The sequence below is a fragment of the Pelmatolapia mariae genome, linkage group LG14 (genome assembly GCF_036321145.2).
Source record: "Pelmatolapia mariae isolate MD_Pm_ZW linkage group LG14, Pm_UMD_F_2, whole genome shotgun sequence".
NCBI classification, from domain to species: domain Eukaryota; kingdom Metazoa; phylum Chordata; class Actinopteri; order Cichliformes; family Cichlidae; genus Pelmatolapia; species Pelmatolapia mariae.
The window spans coordinates 193,647-215,744 of record NC_086239.1 but is presented as its reverse complement, the minus strand read 5'-3'; the positions used below and the strand labels follow the sequence as shown (position 1 = coordinate 215,744).

The 22,098-nt window shown below is 42.9% G+C and overlaps 1 protein-coding gene across 1 annotated transcript in view; it reads right to left on the bottom strand.

Annotated features, from left to right (window-relative positions):
* The window catches only part of LOC134641556 (chloride channel protein 2-like), a 56,100-nt gene that overhangs the window by 27,337 nt on the left and 6,665 nt on the right, over window positions 1-22,098 (bottom strand). The window contains exons 3-9 of the mRNA XM_063494032.1: window positions 20,167-20,298; window positions 18,702-18,830; window positions 11,906-12,039; window positions 11,160-11,234; window positions 9,550-9,628; window positions 8,948-9,073; window positions 7,998-8,082 (exon numbers count right to left, since the gene is read on the bottom strand). Coding sequence (XP_063350102.1) covers window positions 7,998-8,082; window positions 8,948-9,073; window positions 9,550-9,628; window positions 11,160-11,234; window positions 11,906-12,039; window positions 18,702-18,830; window positions 20,167-20,298 — 760 coding nt within the window. The remainder of the gene's footprint in view (window positions 1-7,997; window positions 8,083-8,947; window positions 9,074-9,549; window positions 9,629-11,159; window positions 11,235-11,905; window positions 12,040-18,701; window positions 18,831-20,166; window positions 20,299-22,098) is intronic.

Here is a 22,098-nt window from a genome sequence, read left to right as displayed (position 1 = left end):
ACGTTACTCTCGTTGAGTAACGTAACGGAATACGTTACAGAATACATTTTGGGGGATGTAATCTGTAATCTGTAGTGGAATACATTTTAAAAGTAACCTTCCCAACACTGTGCCTCACAACCGTTTACCCATACAGTGACACCCAAAAACCAACCACCCAAAAAAGAAAAAAACTGTCTCATACATGAGCTAACATGTTTCATGAAATATTAACATATATACATATAATATTTGATATCTTTCAATGTTATATTGTGAATAAAATATTGATTTGAGATTTGCTAATAATTGTATTTCATTTTCATGTGTATTATACACAATTCACAATTTGAAAAGTGTCTATTAGAAAATGTAAGTTTTTAAAATTCAGTTTATATATTTTTGGAAACACTAATACATTGTGTGATTTTGTTTTTTTTTTTCTTCATATGGGTTCAAATTCAGGTCATAAATATTTTGTACCTGTAAATCAGACTGTGCAGTTGTGAACTGAAATGTAAACCAAAATATCTAAAAGTTTTATCTTTATGCATAAAACTTCAAGTTTTATGCACAAGTTCCTCACTTGACTGTGTTTGGCTGTCAGAGGGGTGCCTTACTGAGCTTCAGACAGCAACAGTGCTTCCGGGGCACAGGTAAGCATTACTTTATGGTTTGGGAATCAACTGATTTTTTTGTAACCGGTTAAAAATGTTATAAATAAATATTAACCACATTGAAATCCATGTTAAAATGTAAAACAATAATGGTTAAAGTATTTAGAAAGAATTTGTAATTATTCCCAGAGGAGTACAATGTGTTTAATATATTTAAAAGTGCATTTGCTTTATGTATGGTTCATTTTTTATTTAGTAAGGTTGTTATCCTGTTTTATTGTGAAGAACTGTGTAACAGGAAGCGAGTATGTTTGTGATGGAAGCAGGACTGAGAGACGTTGTGACAGAAAGTACAAGAAGTTTGCAAGTGTATATATAACCATGACTATCTGACTGGGAATCTTTGTCGATGTGCACATTTGTAAACTGGCTGTAAGAAGCTGGGGATGTTTCTGCTCCTAATCCACCACGCAGCTGCACACTTTCTTCCTTCCTTTTTTTCCCCTGTCCCGTTTGTTTCTTTAGCTGTCAGAATATTTGTGTGAAGGCCAAGAAAGATACCAAACGGATTTACTTTACCAAGTGGATCATCACAGCCTTGCTGTATTGGTCCAATTGATCGACATTTGTTATTATTACTTTATTTTATTTTATAGTATTTTATTTTATTAAGTTATTACAGACGGGACAGACATGACCAGGGAATAGGACAGGGAGAGAGAAAGAGAGGGAGGCAAAGAAAAAACAGAGTGGAAGAGGGACAGTGAGCGAGGACACTTAAAAAAAATCACCCGGATCAGCGGTTGAGAGAAAAAAGAGAAAACAAGCAAAAAGAGAGCAACATATTAAACAACACTACTGCAACCCACTTAGCACTTAACCTAGCTAAGTGTAAATAACAGTAAATACTGAATTTTCAATGTTTTTTGTGGAGCAGACAAGATGGACAGCGCACAATGTGCTGTGAGGTAGCAGCCAAGAAAGATGTACACTGTAAAATGTAATATTGTGTTTAATTAAAAATATTAAATAGGCTGAACTCCATTTTTATCAATTTGTTATTAGAACTCAATTTAAATAACTTACCAGTACTTTTTATGCAAAAACGCTGATAAACTCAATTAATTTGAGTTGTCTTAACTTAGAAAAACTAAGTAAGCTGGAAGTTTTGCTTCTCAGTGCGGAAGGATGAAAGATGTGTTTTGAAAATGCCACGTGACTACCGTCCTCCTCCCTCTCGGATCAGTCTGCATGTTCATGGTGCATTTGTTATGGAATATGCTGAGCAAACCTGGAGAACCGTCAGCTCAAGAGACTATTGTTGTCATTACTGTGGATCTTTACCTGATACACTGACTTGGTGAGTAAATATTTACTCTTATTCAAACTGATTTGTGGCTTCTCTTAGTTTAGCACCAGGTTTCTAATCTTGCTAGCTAGTTAGTGTTAGCCTAGTGTTGCTGCTGCCGCTGGGCTCATGTTACTTAAAAATTAACACCACAGCCTTAAAAACCTTATATAAAACTATGTCGGTGAAATTTTCTGTTGATTGTTTGAAATAAATAAGTGAGATAAGAGCCCAGACAAAATTCTTCGGGAGGTGCAGCCGTTAGGGGTGGGGTAGGTGTGGGGTGTGGATAACAGAGCTCTCCGAAAACGTGGAAGCACTTTTGCAAATATGTGATATTTTGATAAACTAAGTAGATATTTGAGCATTACACAGCTACATTCTCGCCTGAAAATATCTTAAAAGGTTATTTTGTGACCCAGAAAGGGTAGTCTGGGGAAAAGGAGGATCACATTTGTCGCCACGGTTGTCGGAGCCTGTGCGTACTTGTAAGCGCGGCAATGGCGGAGGAGCGCGGCTGAAAAACTTATTTATTTATTTTTCAGGCGAGAATGTAGCTGTGTAAATTTCAAATATCTGCTCGATTTATCAAGACATCACATATTCATCACGTCCATTTTTTTCATGCTTTGTGGCAGCTTTTGAACATCTGTGGCATCTATTAATGTCAAATCTAGCCTTTATTTAACAACATAAGCAAACTCTATGTTACAATGATTGCACAGCCATTAAGGATCAAATCAGTTTCTGAAATATGTTCTGTTTTTTCTCCCTCTGCTTGCTTCTTACTGTCTTTGAGGCTCGGGACCAGCACTCCTGTTGTTGGACAGAAAGACATCAACTCAGTGGTAAGTGTTTTGGTTTTCCAATATATTAGCAACTGTCAGTGACATTTATATTAATCAGGCTGAACTTTAACCATACTTTAGATCAGCCTGTTTTACTTATTGTTTTATTTGTGCTTTGGTTTGGGGAAGTTGTTTCCTTACTGGGGCCCGTTCTTCGTACCTCGCTTACTACATCCAAGATCAAATCATCGCGCTAACTTTGATCTCGCTAATCCGGTTCTCCGAACACACCTGTTGTTGACGATTAGTATAGCTGGATGAAGTAATCTGAGATCACTGGGTGGCTTAAAAGGGGCTACGCATCGATAGTAGAAACATTGATCGGCAACCCTGTGATTGGTCGGCGAAGATGTCGAAGGAGCGCGCTCAGTATTTCACGGCAGCAGAGCAAGAACTCTTGATTGAGGGATTTCAGGAGTTTCAGAGTTTAATTAAAACGCAAGGGAACACTGCAAATGCTGCAAAAGCAAGGAGAGAGGGCTGGCAGAAAGTTGCTGACAAATTAAACTCGTAAGTGATCCATGATACTACATTATATCATGTGATATTATATTATACCACATTATATATATTACATCATATCCTCTTTCACATTAGAGCCACAACAGGACCCACTAGAACATGGGAACAAGTAAAAGTGAAATATAAGAATATTCTACAGAATGGTAATATTTAACACTTTCAATTTATCAATTTATCATATTGCTTTTAGTCTCTTGAAAAGAGACCCTGCAATAATCTGTTTGTTTGTTTATAACAGCAACCAAGAAAAGGGCAGAGCAAATAAAGACAGGGTGGTCCTGCACCCCCTCGTCACACCCCGGCTTTTTGTACCGTGACATTTATTGACATTGTGGGTTTTTTGTGTGTAGTTTTACATAACACTCCATCACTTTTACCTGTTCCCATGCAAGGGGTGACTGAAGCATGCACAGTGAGTTGGGAGATCTATCTATCTATCTATCTATCTATCTATCTATCTATCTATCTATCTATCTATCTATCTATATATATATATATATATATATATATATATATGTAGAGAGAGAGAGAGAGTGTTAAGTAAATAACAAAAAAAGCGATATCTCTCTATGAGCACACTGTCGCGCTGAGCTAAAGGATCCTGTCTATCCCGCAATATACGCTGAATTCTGAAAACTCTCCTTATCAATCTTGCACCTTCCGCAATGGGTTGCTCGCGTACAAACGGACAGGACATGGCTGCGACAGACTTCCCAAATCCACCTTCGCTTTTATAGCCGTGGTCTCTCATCTTGATTACACGAAGTAATTTACTATTACTACCCTAAAATATGAATTACATCTGAAATAATCAAATACATGAAATAGAATGATTAATAGTACATTTCCCTTTTTTTGGGAAATGACCTGTATGTATCTGTATGGAATCAATAAAAGAATCAAATGCTGCATTATCTTTAGTTACATTGATAATATTTATTTATGGAAAAACAGTGGGGAAATATCGCTGTTGCTTTCGTATAAATGCAGCGGACATACCTGAGTGGCCGCAATCTAATCCTGTTTACATAAAGTAAGCCTGCTCCCGAGCAGGTTTACGCTTACGGATCTGTTGCTATGACAGCAAGTCCCGGATGAGCTTCGGAGAACCGAATGATCCAAGATCACGCGAAATCGTCAACAATCAAATCCGGCTAACTTACTTAGCGAGGTACGAAGAACGGGCCCCAGATCTTTTCCTGTCTTCTGTTATTAGACTTGAGATATGACTGCACTATGCTGTTGCTGGTGACTCCAGTTAATTCTACAAGACATGCTGTGTAAGTAAACAAACAACAACAGTTTGGTCTGCATTTCCTGAAAGATCACATCCCCCAAACTTAGTTTAGAGGGTCTACACTGTATATAGTGAAGTCTGCAAGTTTTCTAACAGCAAAATCTGTTTTGTGCCCAAAATCATTTTGCACATCATTAGAATGAAAGTTATTGGCCATGTTTGCATAGCCCTTTTTAAAATGATGCTTTCATGACATTATTGTATGTTGAGTGGTGGTCACGGCTATCCAGACTGACAATTTGGGACATTGAATGTCACCTCTCCGGTGGGGAGGGAGCCTGAGATTGTCTAAATTGGAGTCTGTTTTATACCAAATGCAGAAAAAAATGTTTTAAGAAAGCAATTAAGTTCATGTTCCAAAAAAAAAATATGATTGTTTGCTTGCAGGACACCAGGAGAGATGAGTCCTCCGTCACAGATGGTGTGGTCAGTGAAGATGGTCGCCTGCAAGTTCAAGCTCATTGCATCTCCAACCCACATCCACTGCCACTGTACTTAAGGGAAGTTAAAGACTTTCTTTTGCACCTACATTTGGATCACCTCGATCCATGACAGTCATTCAGGCAGTAACGCCTGGACTGGAAACAAGCCATCCTTAAAATATTACAACATTCCAGCTCCTGTGTTGGAATGAAAAACAAATGTGTTGTTTAAATTAGAGACTGCACTTGTGACAGAACAACAAATATTTTATTTTGATAATATAAGTAATGTAAGTACAAAACAAACTTGTGGTAGGCCTAAACTTATTTTCAGAATAATTACATCTGAGACTTTGTTTCATTGTAAGATTATAACAGTGATGGCAATATAATTGTTTGTTGTTCAGCAGAACAGTGTCCAGTATGTTGGCTGTTGTACTTTGTTGTGTTTGAAAATAAAAGTTGGGCTGATTTTAACATCATTACAAAAATTGTTGTTAATTATTTTTAATCATATTCAGGTTACCACAAATTGTTTTTTCATTTAGTTGAACTTGAAATGTTTGTCAGTAGGTAAACAATTAGTATTGCACAGTCAGAGATATCAAGTTATTCTTAATACTGCAGACTTGCAATGTATAAGTTGTCCTAACAGTCATCTTAAGTAAGCTTTACTTAGTTTTTTTGAGGCAACGAGTTTCCATAATTTTTTTGAGTTCTGGGAACTAACACGGCTGTACAGTGTACTCAAAATGAGTAAGTTGCCCTAACTTGGTCATCTTACGTAAACTTGATCCAATTTTTTTGAGTTCTGGGAACAAATGAGTTTGTACAGAATACTCAAAATAAATAAGTTGTCCTAAATTAGTCATTTTTAGCTAAGCTTTACTCAATTTTTTTGAGGCAACGAGTTTCCATAATTTTTTTGAGTTCTGGGAACTAATTAGATTTTACAAGTCAAGTCAAGTCAAGTTGGCTTTATTGTCACTTCAGCCATATACAGTTTGTACACAGTGAGGCGAAACAGCGTTCCTCCAGGGCCAAGGTGCTACATGCAACATAAATTTACAACATAAATTAACAGAAAATCACTAAACTAGCTAACTAGAGACAGGACAGACTGACCTAACATAAATTACAACATAAATTAACAAAAACTAACTATCTAACTAAAAACTAACTATTCTAACTAGGTAGGTAGTGCAAAGGAAATTGTAAACATACTTGGTAGGTAGGTAGTGCAGTGTAGTTGTGTACACCTGTGAACTGTGAACACCTGAGTGCACACCTGTGTGGATCAGCACGGTTGTATTCAAAAGGTTTCTCCATGTAACAATGTGCTAGTGGGTGTGGGGAGCCATAGCCCCGTCCCCCAGGGCATGAAGCAGGCATGGAGGAGATCCAGGCCCCAGAGTGTGGGAGCCCAAGGAGGAGCTGAGGAGGGACATCTGTGCCACCCTCCTGGGAAGAGCTGAGGAGAGCCCCAGACGAGGGGTCACTCAGCAGCCAAGGAGTAGAGGCCAGAGGGGGCTGCAGTGGCCTGCCCGCGGGATCCACCGGCAGCCAGCTGTGCTAGAGTGGACTGAGCCCCCCACCCCCAGTTGGAGCCTGACCGAGCCACGGGCGCCAGGCCGGGAGTGTGCCCCCATACCTTGGAGAGCCTGAGATGTTGCCAGAGGGGCGGAGTCTAAGACCCGACCTGACATATAGATACAGAAGAACAGGCACACACAGACACAAACTTGCATTCCCACCCTCATGCACACATGTACAAATACTCAGCACTCACCCAACGTAAAGACAAATGGACACTGTACACACAATCACACTCCCCAAACATACTCTATACCAGGTACCCTCGCCTCTAGAAGGGGAATCCGCACCTAGACCCAGGAGATGTTACCCTTTTGTCACGGTCCGGAGTTTCTGGTGCGAGAAAAGAGTAAATGACTGGTGAGACGCCAAGAGAGACTGAAGAGGAGCGATATTGATCCCCTGCCTTTCCCTGTGGATTCCCTGGAGCCCTAATCCCTGCACGCTTGTATATAGCACTTAGTCACTGTCACACACTTCACCTGGTGTTTGTGAATAAAACCCTCTGTTCTTCCTTTGAGCAAGGAGTCCTGCGTTTGAGTCCCCCCAATGACCGTAACACCTTTTCCCTGCGGTGGAGACATTGGACATGGCAAGTAGCCCCTCCCTGTATGCTGATCACTCTGCATTCAAAACATAACTGTTTCCCTACAGAAAACATGCCTCTGAAAACATGTGACTACAGAGCCTATGCATGTAGAAATATTAAACAACGTCTAAAATTAGTCTTAGTTTTGAGTTGAAAAGATGTCCACAGGAACCACATTTGGACTATAAATAGCCCGTATACTGAGGTCTTACTGATGTCACACTAAAAGTATAATAGACATGAAAAAAGGTCAAAGCCTGGCATTACAAAACAAAGCCTTCAGTGGACCAAAAATGGAAGTCCAAATTTACTTATAAAAGATGTCTCTTCAACATCACTTTATGCTCTCCCCTCACCCCCAAAGAGTCAGCAGGAAATGGCTGCCCCTCTCTGAGACTTCAGGAGGTTTCTTCCTGTTAAAAGGACGTTTTTTCTTCCCACTCTTGCTGGCAGCAGGTCATCTGATTGCTGGGGTTTTCTCTCTGTTAATGTAGGGTCTCTACCTCATAATATAAAGCACTTTGAGGTGACTGTTGTTGTGAATACATAAATAAAACTGAATCAAATTTACTTAAGTAGTGCTCCTTAATAATATCAGAATATATGCGGCAATCATAATACGTTGGAATATCTGTCAGAACAAATGGCTTTTAAATGATTGCTAAAAAACTCAGTCAACAAAAAGTATTTCGTATGCACATCTTTTTCCTGATGCTTAGCTGATGAGTTGGAACTAGTGGGTATTTTTCAATTTTACTATTTTTAATGGTATGGAAACTTACCCAAGCAAAGCGAAGGCAGGAATCTCCTTGAGGTCAAAGGGAAAGTCTACCTGGAAATGGGTTCTAAAAAGGGCTGTGACGGTCTCTGGTGCGAGAGAAAGCAAAAGGAAGAGGACAAGCTAGTGCATCACTGAATAGTCATCAAAACCTCGAGGTGCAAGTATCCAAACTTTAGCAATAAAATTAAGTATTACAGATGTTGAATAACTGATGGAAAATGGAGAGTAAAGCTAGTTTCAGCTCCTCCCTTATTCAGTAGGGCTGAGCATAGTGAGCAGCTCTCCATGCTTGATTTAGAAGATGTTTAAAATGGATGTCCTTTCTGATGCAACAGGAATGTGGTGTATGTCTTGTCCCCAAAACAAATTAGGTAATCTATCATTTGTTAGGTGAATGCATAAAAAATGATCCTGCTGAAGTTTATTGAGAAAGTACTGAGCAAACCTCAAAACCTAGCCATGATTGATCATACTACACAAATAAAGGGGGAAGAACACTAGAAACTGAAACTTGCAGCTCCACTGTGATTCATTTTGCTGCGTTTACTTTAACCTTGTCTCTTAAATATACTATCAATATACAAATCACAGCTACATGTATTAGTAACGTGGAGACACATCTTCATTTGTTTACGCGTTCTGTGTTCAGGGGTCTGGTGATTTAAATGCTTGACTACTTTTTAAATTGACATTTTTTAAAGAGACTACATCTGTCAAATTAGGAATTCACACCAAAGTTAGTAACTCCCAACAAGCTTTGAGTCCACATTTTCCTGAATTCATAACTGCAAACAGCCTACAATTTAATTCAACATAAATTAGCGCTGTTGTATCTATGAAAGCAGTAAGGTTTCATTTAATGATCAATGCTTTTTTTTTTAAGTATTAAAAGGTGTGACACTGTGAATTCCTTAAAACACCTGGTAAAAACATCTGGCCACACAATCATACCTTCGTCTTTGTACCACACAGCCAATACCCTGAAAAAGAAGGCAGCGATGGTGACAGAAAAGAACCCTCTCCAATAGCTCCTCACAGCAAAGAATGTGAATGTTACTTCAATACTGAAGAGCACACCTGAAACACACAAACAATGCAAGGCATGAGCATTGGAACTGACTTTTAAAATATTCAGAAAGTTACACTGACTTTTCAAAATCCCGTCTTGCACTTGTGTAATGCTGATAAACAATATTTTCTTTTGTCTGTTGAATTTGCTAGCCAGCATCTTCACTCAGATCTCAGTGTCATTTACTTCCAGCTCATCTTGGATAGATTTGTTCATGGCGAGCTGTATATATACATGACTTAACAAGAGAGGCTCAAAAAAATCTTGAAGTTGAAGAAATTGGCACTGATACATAGGCGTGAAAAAAGAAACCCTCAATTACAAGATAGCTTGTGAAACATTACTGAAACTGCTCCACAGACTTCAGCAACATAAAGCTTATCATATTACATGTTATATTACACTGCTCAACTTAAAGCCTTAACAGTGTTTACAGATTTAGCTTACTTCGGAGTGTTACCACGTCACATTTGATGAACCTCACCTCCTACGGGCGCAGCAAGAACGCAGCCCACTCCCACAGCACAGGCTGCTGCTAGCATCTCTCTGTACCTGGACTCATTCTGAAATCACATGGAAGTGATTACATTTCAGCTTCAGAATAAATAGATGTGGAATACAGAAATAAATAACCTACTCACCATTTAGGCAATATTGAATAGATTAGACTACATTAAATTAGCTACAATTACAATGTAACTGTAAGAAGGTGGAAGATCATTTTAAGTGTTTATTATGAATAGCGGTAATTCTCTGCTCAAAGATATACTGTATGAAATTGTATCTTCTTTCGCTTTGAAGGTAAAAAGGTTCGAAAAATAAAATTGTAAAATATGATAATAATAACAATAATTCTTTATTTAAAAGGGACAATGGAGTTTAACATAGTCCAAGTATAAAACATGAAACTGATGTACTGCACACAAGTTTATAGCCATAGTATGTTATACTTTCTTACCCCCACATAATGAAGCTTTTTTGGCACATCTGTTTGTCATGATCGTGGCTTTTCTCCCAGCTGTTTTGAAATTGCTCTTGTTTTTTGTCTGGATATACTTTTGCCTAGGTTATGTTTTCATTTTGATCTTGTTAGTTATTAACTTTTTCTTGTCCTCCTATTTCTCTCAGGTCTAGTCTGTGTTTCTCCTGTGTTTAGTCAGTTTTGTCATTGTGGTTTTACCAAATTTGTCAGAATCTCGTGGTGTTCCAAAAAAGGCATTGGAGCTGATCAACACTTGTAGATTAATTTATTCTTCAAAGAGCAAATTATAGCTAAAATCTTCACCAAACCATAGATTGCTTCTGAATCAGTTTTCAGCTTATACACAGACTATGTTTCCTCAATCATCATCAGAAATTCATCACAACTTTGGAAGCTACACTGCTGCTTGTATTCTTTCATATTGTGCGCGCAGTATGAAATAGATATGAAATGCTTTTGGATGTAGCCCCTGTGTACACTGACCGATGAATCAAGTCAAAGTTTATTTACATACCATGTTTTTAAACAACAAAAGGTTACACAAAGTATTCATTAAATAGAAACAGTCACTAAAGCCAGTGTATGGAGGCCAGCATAGCTGCAATATGATCACACTGCTTCTTTCCCGTGAAAAGGCGAGCTTCTGCATTTTGATGGACTTGGAGGTGACGAGGTAAAGATTGATCAGAGCCAGCATGTAAAGAGTTACAATCATCGAGATGAGAGCAAATGAAAGCCTGAATTACTGTCTCTAAGCCGTGTGGTTGGAGGCAGGCCTTCACCCTGCTGAGGAGACTCAGTTGAAAGAAACTTGTCTTAACAACAGAGCTGATCTGTTTATTACATTTTAAAGCACAGTCAAAAGTCACACCAAGCACTGTCATACCCGTCAAATGGGTTGGGATGCCCAAATAAAATAATTTCTCTCCATAAGTTTCTCTCCAACCATAATTGTACATCTCTGAGACAGTTCACTAGTGCCTGAATAGAAATATGACTGTTGGTTTTTATAGGCAAAAATATGTGTAGGACATTTGCAAAGCGTTAAAAAAATAAAATCAACAGTGGATGAATTCAATAAAACATGAGAAAGAAAAAGATGTAAGACTCACCTCATAGATTCCTCGAAACACAGGCAACTTGCTGAGGAGAGCTCCACACAAACTGGCGATGTGTACAAAGGGAGCCTGACAGAAGGAAAAAATAAAGGCATAAAACAGGTTCTCTAGCTGCTTTTGACAGTCTGTCAACAGTGAGATGTAAATATTCACAGGAAAACAGTCTTCCTCAACATTTTACACATGTTGCGGTTTTTATGCCAGTTGCAGAATATGAGAAGTGATCTCAGGTGAAAATCTAATTTAAATAAAAGAAATTTCATATCAGCACAATGGTGTTCCAACACTTTGCTTTGATTTACTCTGTGTGGGTTTCTGAGGACCAGATGTGGTCCGAGTGTAAGCCCGTCTTCTGAGGGATCTTTACTCTTTATTTGGATATTTTAAAAGCTGTCATTCCATATTAAAAGGGCTGTCTCTTCGTGGTGGTGTCTCAATGCTGTGACTCACTGAAACCGTGCAAGTCAACAGCAGTAGAATGTGGATCAAAACTTCAATTTTGTTGGAAATCAAAAATAAATGGGATTTTGCCCCTCGAAAACTCACTGATAAAGACATGTAGCTCTTAGAATATTAGATCCTTCAAACTACTGAGTAATTATTCCCAATTTGATGGTTTAGATGGTGACTGCAGACAGACACAGAAAATGGACGCCTACCCACAGCAACGTACAACAGTACATGTACATGAAGACATTTAAAGAGTGTGCAGCTGATTTGTGTGTATGTATCTATTTTACCTCTTTGCCAAGGGGCATACCACTACCCAAGGCAAAAGCGAGACTGATGACTTTAGCCACGAAGGTCCTGAAGGTGAGGTATTCTTTCAGTAATACTCCTCGTAGAATGGTCTTCATTTCCGAAATCCCTGAACCTGTGGGGGACAACAACGGGCTCTTACAGCTGGCTGAATGTCAAAACTTTCTGTTAGACCCCAAAAGATTATTGTTTACATTACAATGAACAACAATGGACAAGAATTACAGATGTTATTTTAATGGAAAAAGTACTAGGTAATTATTTGATAATTTTAACAATTACATTAAGATGAAAATGACTTTGATCAAAATGTTAACAAATTGACTAGGTTATGGCAAAGGCTCCGGCCTCAGAGATCTTCTGGCAGAACTGAGACAGTGTTTGCAGAACTTCAGCGTCTAGCAAGCTCTACTGAGGAGGAGGAGCCACAAAGGGAAGTGGCAGGTAAATCAAATTCAACGTTTCTATCAGTTGAACAGACATTAGCAAACACACATGATGCCAGGTGTCTCTTGAAAATGAATCTCAATGAGATTTTTACCTGAATAAAAAGTGTATGTGTGCAGTTTGTGTCATGGTCCCTGTGCCTCACCAGCTGATCCTGTATTAGGCAACATGTGTTTTGTTGATTTTTTTTTTCTCTCTCTCTCTCTCTCCCACACACACCTGCCGGGGCGGCGCTTGTTATGGGATCCTGGCCCACGCACCTGCTGCCGATCTGGATGATCACAAGGCCTACTTAAGACGGCAGCACTGCATTACTCGTCGCTGGATCGTTGAGCTATCAGCATCTACCCCGGACCTCTCCCTGCCTGCCTGTTTGGACGAGTGATTGGACTTGTGTTGCCCCCGTGTGGAGAAAGGAGAGAGAGCGTTTGGAGTGTGTCTGTTTCAGCCTTCCCCTTACATTCCCCGGAGCCCTGGACCCCCCTTTCCTCCCTCCAGCACGTTGTAAATAGTTTCACCTGGTGTCGTTTGTATAAATAAACTGACTGTTACCCCTGCAAGGATCTCCGGTCTGCGCCTGAGTCCGTTAACTAAAACGTGACAGAACGATCCAGCCAGCATGGACTCAGCAGGTCCGGACCCAGCCGCTCAGGACCCTGTCGCTCAGGCACTCATCGCTCAGGGAGCTGCTCTGGCCCGACATGAGCAAATGCTCGAGCGGCTCCATCACGAAATGGCGGCGCTCACGCAGGCGGTCGCTCGCTTAACGCCTCTGGAAGGTAATCCCCAGCCGGCAGTTCCTGCCCCCCAGGAGCCTCCACCTGCCGCTGTCGCAGCCGCTGCGAGTGCACCTCCGCCACCCTTGGACGGACCCCTCCCCACTCCGGAACCTTTTATGGGTGAGTCGGACAAGTGTGCTGGTTTTCTGGCTCAATGTACTCTTGTGTTTCGTGAGCAGCGGCGCTTTCATGATAACGACGGGGCCAAAATAACCTTTTTCGTCCAATTGCTGCGGGACCGGGCTTTAAAGTGGGCTCAGGTCGTGCTTAGTTCGGACCCCGGGATTTCCTATTCTGATTTTCTGTCTAAGTTCCAGACCGTGTTCAATAAGGGCTCTGGCGCTGAAGCTGCCGCACTTCGTCTGCTAAACTTCAAGCAAGGTAAGCGGAGCATGTCTGACTATTCCATAGATTTTTGGATTCTGGCTGAAGAGACAGGCTGGGGACAGGAGGCCTTAAGGAGTGCTCTGCTTAACAACGTTCGCGAAGAGCTGAAAGATGAACTCGTTATGCGAGATCTCCCTGACTCTCTTACCGAGTTAATGACTTTGTGCATTAAGGTGGATGACCGACTGCGAGCTCGTCGTCTGCCGCGACACTACAGTTCCCAGGAGGCCGCGGGGCAGTGGAGGGCTGGCTCCCCATCGGAGCCCGGCTCCTCCCGGCAGGCAGAGAGCGCAGACGGAGGAGAGCAGCCCATGCAGATTGGAGGCTCACATCTTTCTGCCGCGGAACGCCAGCGCCGCATCACTGCCGGTGAGTGCCTCTATTGCGGTCACAAGGGACATGTGGTCGCCTCCTGCCCCTCTCGAGCAAAAGGTCGCGCTCACCAGTGGCAGTAGGAGTGCTGGTGGGCGGTCTCATCCAGGACAAATCTCCTCCACGGTTAGTGCTATCTGCCAAACTCTCAGTCAACACTAAATGTCACATTCTCTCGGTTTTGATAGATTCAGGGGCGGAACAGAATTTTATCGACTCTGAGTTAGCTCACCGCCTTCAGCTAGAGCAGGAACTGCTTCCCCACACCCTGCATGTCACTGCCTTATCCGGCCAGCGCCTGCCTGACATTACTCACGTCACCGAGCCTGTCGTCCTCACTCTGTCGGGCAACCACTCCGAGGAAATCTGTTTTTTTGTCTTCAAGGCCGCCCGGACCCCGCTCGTTCTTGGGCACCCTTGGCTTTGTCAACACAATCCGAGCATTAATTGGCTTAAGGGATGCGTTACGGGGTGGGGGGAGGAGTGCCATATGACCTGCCTTAAGTCCGCCTCACCGCCTCACACGCCGGCCTCCTCTGCAGAGCCACCCACATCCTCCGATTTGTCCAAGGTACCCCCTGTTTACCATGACCTCGCCGAAGTGTTTCGCAAGGATAGGGCCCAGTTGTTGCCTCCCCACCGACCTTACGATTGCGCTATCGACCTGCTCCCTGGTGCGCCATTGCCTACAAGCCGTCTCTACAGCATCTCGCTACCGGAGTGGGAGGCTATGGAGTCATACATTAATGAGTCCCTCGCCGCTGGCTTAATCCGCGCATCCTCATCGCCCGTAGCAGCAGGGTTTTTCTTCGTCGAGAAAAAAGACAAGTCTCTCCGCCCGTGCATAGACTACCGTGGATTAAACAACATAACCATCAAGAACAAATATCCACTCCCGCTTCTTACCTCAGCTTTTGAGCTGCTCCAGGGGGCAACAGTTTTCAGCAAATTAGACTTGAGGAATGCATATCACTTGGTTCGCATCCGAGAGGGTGATGAGTGGAAAACCGCTTTCAACACTCACCTTGGCCACTTTGAATACTTGGTTATGCCGTTCGGCCTCACTAATGCTCCTGCAGTTTTTCAAGCACTCGTCAATGATGTTCTGAGGGATTTCATCAACAGGTTCGTCTTCGTCTACCTCGACGACATCCTGATCTTCTCCAAATCTCTATCTGAGCATGAAACCCACGTCAGACAGGTCCTGCAACGCCTGCTGGAGAATCGGTTGTTTGTTAAAGGTGAGAAATGTGAATTCCACTTGTCCACCGTTGCCTTCTTAGGTTTCATCATCGAGCGGGGAGACCTACGCCCTGACCCAGCTAAGGTAAAAGCGGTAATGGATTGGCCTGTACCCCCCAACCGACGGCAGCTGCAGCGGTTCCTCGGCTTCGCTAACTTCTATAGGAGGTTCATCCGGGACTATAGCAAGGTAGCCCTGCCTTTAACACAATTAACCTCTCCCAAGGTTCCTTTCCAGTGGAACAACGCTGCCCAATCAGCCTACCGGGAGCTGAAAAAACGATTCGCCTCGGCACCCATTCTGGTCTAGCCCGATCTAACTCAGCAGTTCGTGGTGGAGGTGGATGCATCCGACACGGGAGTAGGAGCGGTCCTCTCACAACAGAGGGATGGTAAACTTCACCCATGTGCCTTTTTCTCCCGTCGTCTCACCCACGCAGAACGCAATTACGACGTCGGTGATCGGGAACTGCTTGCCATCAAGCTCGCCTTGGAAGAATGGAGGCACTGGCTGGAGGGCACCGCTCAACCGTTTATCGTCTGGACAGACAATAGGAATCTAGCATATCTGCAATCAGCAAAGAGACTTAACGCCAGACAGGCAAGGTGGGCTCTGTTTTTTACACGATTCCACTTTTCAATCACTTACAGGCCGGGATCTCGCAACGTCAAGCCCGACTCCCTGTCCCGACAGTTCTCCACCTCGGAAGGCCCGGCGGACCCAGCACCCATCCTCCCGGCCACCTGTGTGGTGGGTGCCGTCTCCTGGGAAATCGAGTCGACCATTCGCGAGGCACAGAAAACGGAGCCGGATCCAGGAGGCGGACCGGCGGGGCGCCTGTTCGTTCCCCAAACCGTCAGGTCTCAGGTATTACAGTGGGCACACACAGCCCGTTTCTCCTGTCACCAGAGAATTTGTCTCCGCTTGTACAGTCTGCGCTCGAAACAAGGCTTCAAACCAGCCACCCTCGGGTCCTCTTCATCCCTTACCCACGCCCACCAGACCGTGGTCACATATTTCTCTGGATTTTGTGACCGGCCTACCACAATCTGCAGGTAATACAGTCATACTCACAATCGTCGACCGTTTCTCTAAGGCTGCTCACTTTGTCGCTCTGCCCAAGCTACCTACTGCATTGGAGACTGCACGACTACTCACCAACCACGTCTTTCGCCTGCACGGCATTCCGGATGACATCGTGTCTGACCGGGGACCCCAATTCACATCCCGAGTGTGGAAAGAGTTCTGCGCCTCATTTGGATCTAAGGTCAGTCTGTCCTCGGGATATCATCCGCAGAGCAACGGCCAGTCTGAACCGGCAAACCAGGAGTTGGAGGCGGCCCTGCGCTGCGTCGCCTCTTCCAATCAGGCAGTCTGGAGCGAGGAGCTGCCGTGGATCGAATACGCCCACAACAGCATGACCTCCTCCGCCACGGGCCGGTCGCCTTTCGAAGCTTCTCTAGGATTCCAGCCACCTCTTTTCCCCTCCATTGAAGGCGAACACTCTGTGCCATCGGTCCAGGCACATCTGCGTAGGTGTCGTCGGGTATGGAAGGCCACCCAGGCTGCGTTATTGCGCACCAAGGACCGCAATAAAAGCCTTGCTGACTGCCGTCGGTCCTCAACCCCCGCCTATGCTGTCGGACAAGAGGTATGGCTCTCCACACGCTTCGTTCCTGTCAGGGCGGAATCAAAGAAGCTCTCTCCCACCTTTATCGGCCCGTTCAAGATCTCTGCTTTGGTGAACCCGGTGTCCGTGAAGCTCAAACTACCTCGCAACATGAGAATACACAACGTCTTCCACGTGTCTCAGATTAAACCTCTCCAGTCCAGTCCTCTGTTCCCGCCTTCCAGGCCCCCTCCTCCCCCCCGGCTCGTGGATGGTCTGCCTGCCTACTCTGTCACCCGTGTCATGGATTCTCGGCGCCGGGGGCGTGGCTACCAGTACCTGGTGGATTGGGAGGGCTACGGCTTGGAGGAACGGTCCTGGGTCCCTCGAGCGGCCATCCTGGACAGGCGCATGCTGCAGGAGTTCCACCGCCTGCATCCGGGTAAGCCTGGTGGGTCGCCGGGGGGCTCCCGTTGAGGGGGGGGTACTGTCATGGTCACTGTGCCTCACCAGCTGATCCTGTATTAGGCAACATGTGTTTTGTTGGGTTTTTTTTTCTCTCTCTCTCTCTCTCCCACACACACCTGCCGGGGCGGCACTCGTTATGGGATCCTGGCCCACGCACCTGCTGCCGATCTGGATGATCACAAGGCCTACTTAAGACGGCAGCACTGCATTACTCGTCGCTGGATCATTGAGCTATCAGCATCTACCCCGGACCTCTCCCTGCCTGCCTGTTTGGACGAGTGATTGGACTTGTGTTGCCCCCGTGTGGAGAAAGGAGAGAGAGCGTTTGGAGTGTGTCTGTTTCAGCCTTCCCCTTACATTCCCCGGAGCCCTGGACCCCCCTTTCCTCCCTCCAGCACGTTGTAAATAGTTTCACCTGGTGTCGTTTGTATAAATAAACTGACTGTTACCCCTGCAAGGATCTCCGGTCTGCGCCTGAGTCCGTTAACTAAAACGTGACAGTTTGTTTCACAATGTGTTGCTAGCTAGTCTTTTAGCTAGATGTAGGTTACATCAAGTATAGCAGAGATGAATTTGAATTGAAGACGATGATGCTTAGAGTCACTGAATTCCAACTTTATACCAAACCTTGTATAAAAAGTGGAAGCAGTACAGTGTCAGTGTAGGGGAAGGACATTGTTTTGTTTGTCTCCTTATTTATGAAGAACGAGTCCTTTATGATCTGCGACATACTTTTATTAACCATGCTTGGTAAGCCGGAAGAATAACAACGTCACCTCTTAGCTCTCATGCCCCATGCTCTTTAGAGATGGTGCCACCTTGTGGTATGGCATGAAACTACGTTAACTTACAGCAACAGCTGCTTATCATTACAGACATCAGCCAAGATCCTGTTGAATTCAATTGTGTACATCCACAAAAAGCAGCAGTTCAGCTGTACACTAATAAAATCTGAAGCTTACATTAGAAATTATTGACAGTTGTGATTCCTTTTCATATGCCGAGACACTACATAGATCCCAGTGTTCCTCCACCTGTTGAATCCCACTTTAACCACTGAATTTTCTTATTTTGTTGTGTAGGTGTGGAGGCAAAGTTCCCCGCCACCATGTGGCCAACTGAAAATATATATAGATTTTTTATTTCTTACATATCAAACTAACCACAGTCAATGGAAGTAGAATTTAGCTTTGAATAGTATTTGTATTCTTATATAGTAGTATTGTTTCATCAGTATATTAATATAGCACAAGGTTCAGTTACCTTGTACAAAAATGGTTAGTAGAATTATCCTTCAAAGAGATACTTTTACTTTCTTCCTTTGAGTACATTTGAGATCAAGTACTTTTTCACTTTTACTTGAGAAATGAACTTTTTTCAGTACTTGAGGAGTTTTTTTTTTTTTAATTTTGGTGTCTGTGCTTCTGCATAAGTAAAGAAAGTGTGTACCTTTGCCTCATCTGTTTACATACCAGCAGCCTGCGGGGAGACGATCTGGGTGAAGCCGGCAGAAAACACGATGAGAGCAACAGAATAGCCGACCCAGCCCAGGTACTGCAGGAACCCATTACTGTCCAGTCTACCATATATCCACTTCTGTCCTGTGGACACACAAACCAGGCCCAATGTGTAAAACCGTCCTCACAGATTTACAGTGCAGTTACAGACTATAGACCTATACAGCAAAACTGGAACTGACAGGTTGAGGTTAGTTTCCCTTTCTGAAAGTATAAGGGAAATGTCAAATCTCAACCTGTGAGATTTGACATTTCTGATGAATTTCAAAAGTTCAGGTGTCTAATTTCCACTTTCTGGTTTGCACAGTTTGCTTACTTATTATTCCCTTATCCACCTCTCTCCTCCCTGGTTATTGTCCCCTTTGCTCTCATCTTCATTACTTACTTACTTCTTTACACCAAACTTTTTTTTTCCTTTTTACACTTTTAAATACCTCTTTTAAAGCCCCCCCTCCCTCCCCCCACCCCCGACTGCTGAGTTTCTGCATTTTGATCGACTATGCCCCCCCCCCAATGTGAAAAAAGGAAATGCAGAGATGTATATGTCAAAAAATTGAGAGGAGATTTGGCTGATGTGATGGGGAAAACAAAGGTAGTTACATCATGTGTGCAGGAAACCAGGTTGAAGGCCAGGCTAGGTACACTGGAGGTGGAGTCAAGCTGCTCTGCCATGGTATTGGATGGTAAGGAATTGTAATACTAGAGGAATGTGATACTGAACCCCAAGTTGCTCCTTTGATGCATTTGTCTGAGTGTGAATGTTACACATAGATAGAAAGAACTTACGTGTAGGAAAAGAAGCGTGTGTGAAACGTGTTGTTTAAGGTGCTATGAGTGCTCAAGCTATATAAGAACAAAGTTTTTTACCATTTATTTGTGGTTTCTAGTTTCTCTCAAATGCTTACCCAGTCTGGCTTTGCCCTAGCACAGAGCTTTTTCCCCAATGCATCTACTTGGACGCAAAGTTTCCTGCCAGGCATTTGTCAAATTCCAAGTTTTTTTTAATGTCAACTTGGTTTAAGATTGGTCTCCATCACTAAGAAGTAAATCTAAAACCTTTCCAATATGTGCCACATCTGATGGTTTGATCCAGTGTCTAATTCCATTGTATATTTTTCTTAATTTATTTTCTGTTTTCACCGTCCGATTTTAAAATTCTGAATAGATTTGTATACATTTGCATACATGTGTAGAACTAGAATGTGAAAGACTTCAAATAAATTCAGCCCTTTTCCATTCCTCTTACCTCACCCTTCACCACTACCTCCATCCTATCAACTCATCTTTTCCTCTCGCCATCAGTTTCCTGTAGTTGTTAGATATTACTTACCTCCTTCCTTCCCGAAATGTGTTATTATGTTAGTGTGTAGTGATGCTGCATTCTTAAAAACAAACAAAACCAACCCAGTCTCTCCCTCACCTTTTTGGAGCATGATGATGCCCAGTTCCATTGCCCAGCTGGTTAGGCCCATGAGGAGCCCCAACAGGAAGAAGAAGATCCAGTCCTCCCCGATCAATGAGATCAGGAACTTCAGCCAGCGAAATGGGCCGACTAATGGGATATCAAGAACACAGCATAATACATTAGGACTACAGCACCCAGAGATTAGTACACGTCACTTTATTCTACATTTTCCAATAACAGCTGTGTTTCATCCCAATAGCTTTTGAAATATTGAACAGCAATAAACATGTTGTTAGCCCAAAAGACCACTGCTTCGTACTCTATAGCATTTTACAAGTTAGTAAACCAGAGATGCAAAAGTTTGTAATTTATCCCACATTTCTTATCTTTGACCCAAATATAAACAGATCCAATAACAAAGAAGTAGATTAGATAAAACTTTAAAAATCCCTCAGGTGCGTTCCTCCGGGAAATTCAGTAATTATGAATTTGTTTTGGGGCAATTTTTGTAAAAATAAAGAAGACATTTTCAGAAGTTTCTATTCCTGGTGAAAACCATTTCTCTTTCTTTCTTTCTTCCCACCCTTATCTTACTTGCAGGAAAAAGATGATTGAGTGCAGTCAGTCGGAGCCTCACACTTTGCTTTCATCTCCCTGCTTCCTTTGTACACTTGAGCTTGTAGAACAAATGCCGATGTTTTAATACACCAAATAATCGTGTTGTGGCCGACTTTTATGGCATTCAGCCTTTTCATTTAAGCATATCCAAGAATTCCCTGTCAAACATTTATTTCAAAACCTAACTTATTAGGTCCTTCATTTGCTTTTCGAAAACTGCCCTGCATCAGCTGCCGGTAATTAGAATCACAGTTATTCCCAACACTGCAAACATATTGTTCTTTCATCAAATCAAGAACTGAAGGTAATAATAAGTGTGTGTATGCTGGCTGAGAGCATTTAAATGGAGGAGCAGTCCATTAACTGTACAAGTTACTTATTTGTTAAATGTAGTCCACACTGAAGTAAAGGGCATCTTGTATCACAATCCAATTGCCCACTCTCTGGTACGTTGCCTTGATGATATTTGAAACTTTTAAAATAACTAAAATGGGGACACTGGGACAAAGTCAAAGATGCAGGAGACGTTAGAGGGGAAAGCTGCAGTTAAATATGTTCAGGTAAAGGGTCATTGTGAACCACACTGAACACACTGTTATCACTTTGATGTGTTTATGCCTCTGTGTGCTCTCTGAAACCTTTCCCCACTACAGAGCCCCGCAAGGGACATGGGAGAAAAAAAAATTACGATGAACTTTTGCGAGATCTCGCAAAACAAACTCGGGATCTCGCAAAATTTGAATTCCAACAATGGCGGCAGCTACTTAGTTGTAATATTACTCTTTCTGGGTCACAAAATAAACTTTTAAGATATTTTGAGGCGTGAATGTAGCTGTGTAAACGTAAAATATCTGCTCGGTTTACAAGACATCACATATTTGCAAAAGTGCTCCGACGTTTTCGGAGACGTCTGACACCCACCATCTCGAAGCTAACGGGAGGTCGAGACCTATTACAGCTGGGAGGAACACCGCTCTCTCGGCACATCGTGCCTCGACCTCCCGGTCGGCTTCGAGCTGGCGGCCTCCGAAGAATGCGGGTAAAACTTTTGTGAGATCCCGAGTTTGTTTTGCGAGATCTCGCAAAACTTTTGTGAGATCCTGAGTTTGTTTTGCGAGATAAGACGGACTTTTGTGAGATCTCGCAAAACTTTTGTGAGATCCCGAGTTTGTTTTGCGAGATCTCGCAAAAGTCCGTCTTCATTTTTTTTTCTCCCATGTCCCTTGCGGGGCTCCGTACCCCACACACTGATTCTATATTATTTATCCACTACGTTACATGTTGCTTCTCAAAATTACAGAGAAATGTAGCTGTGGTCACCTTTTTGGG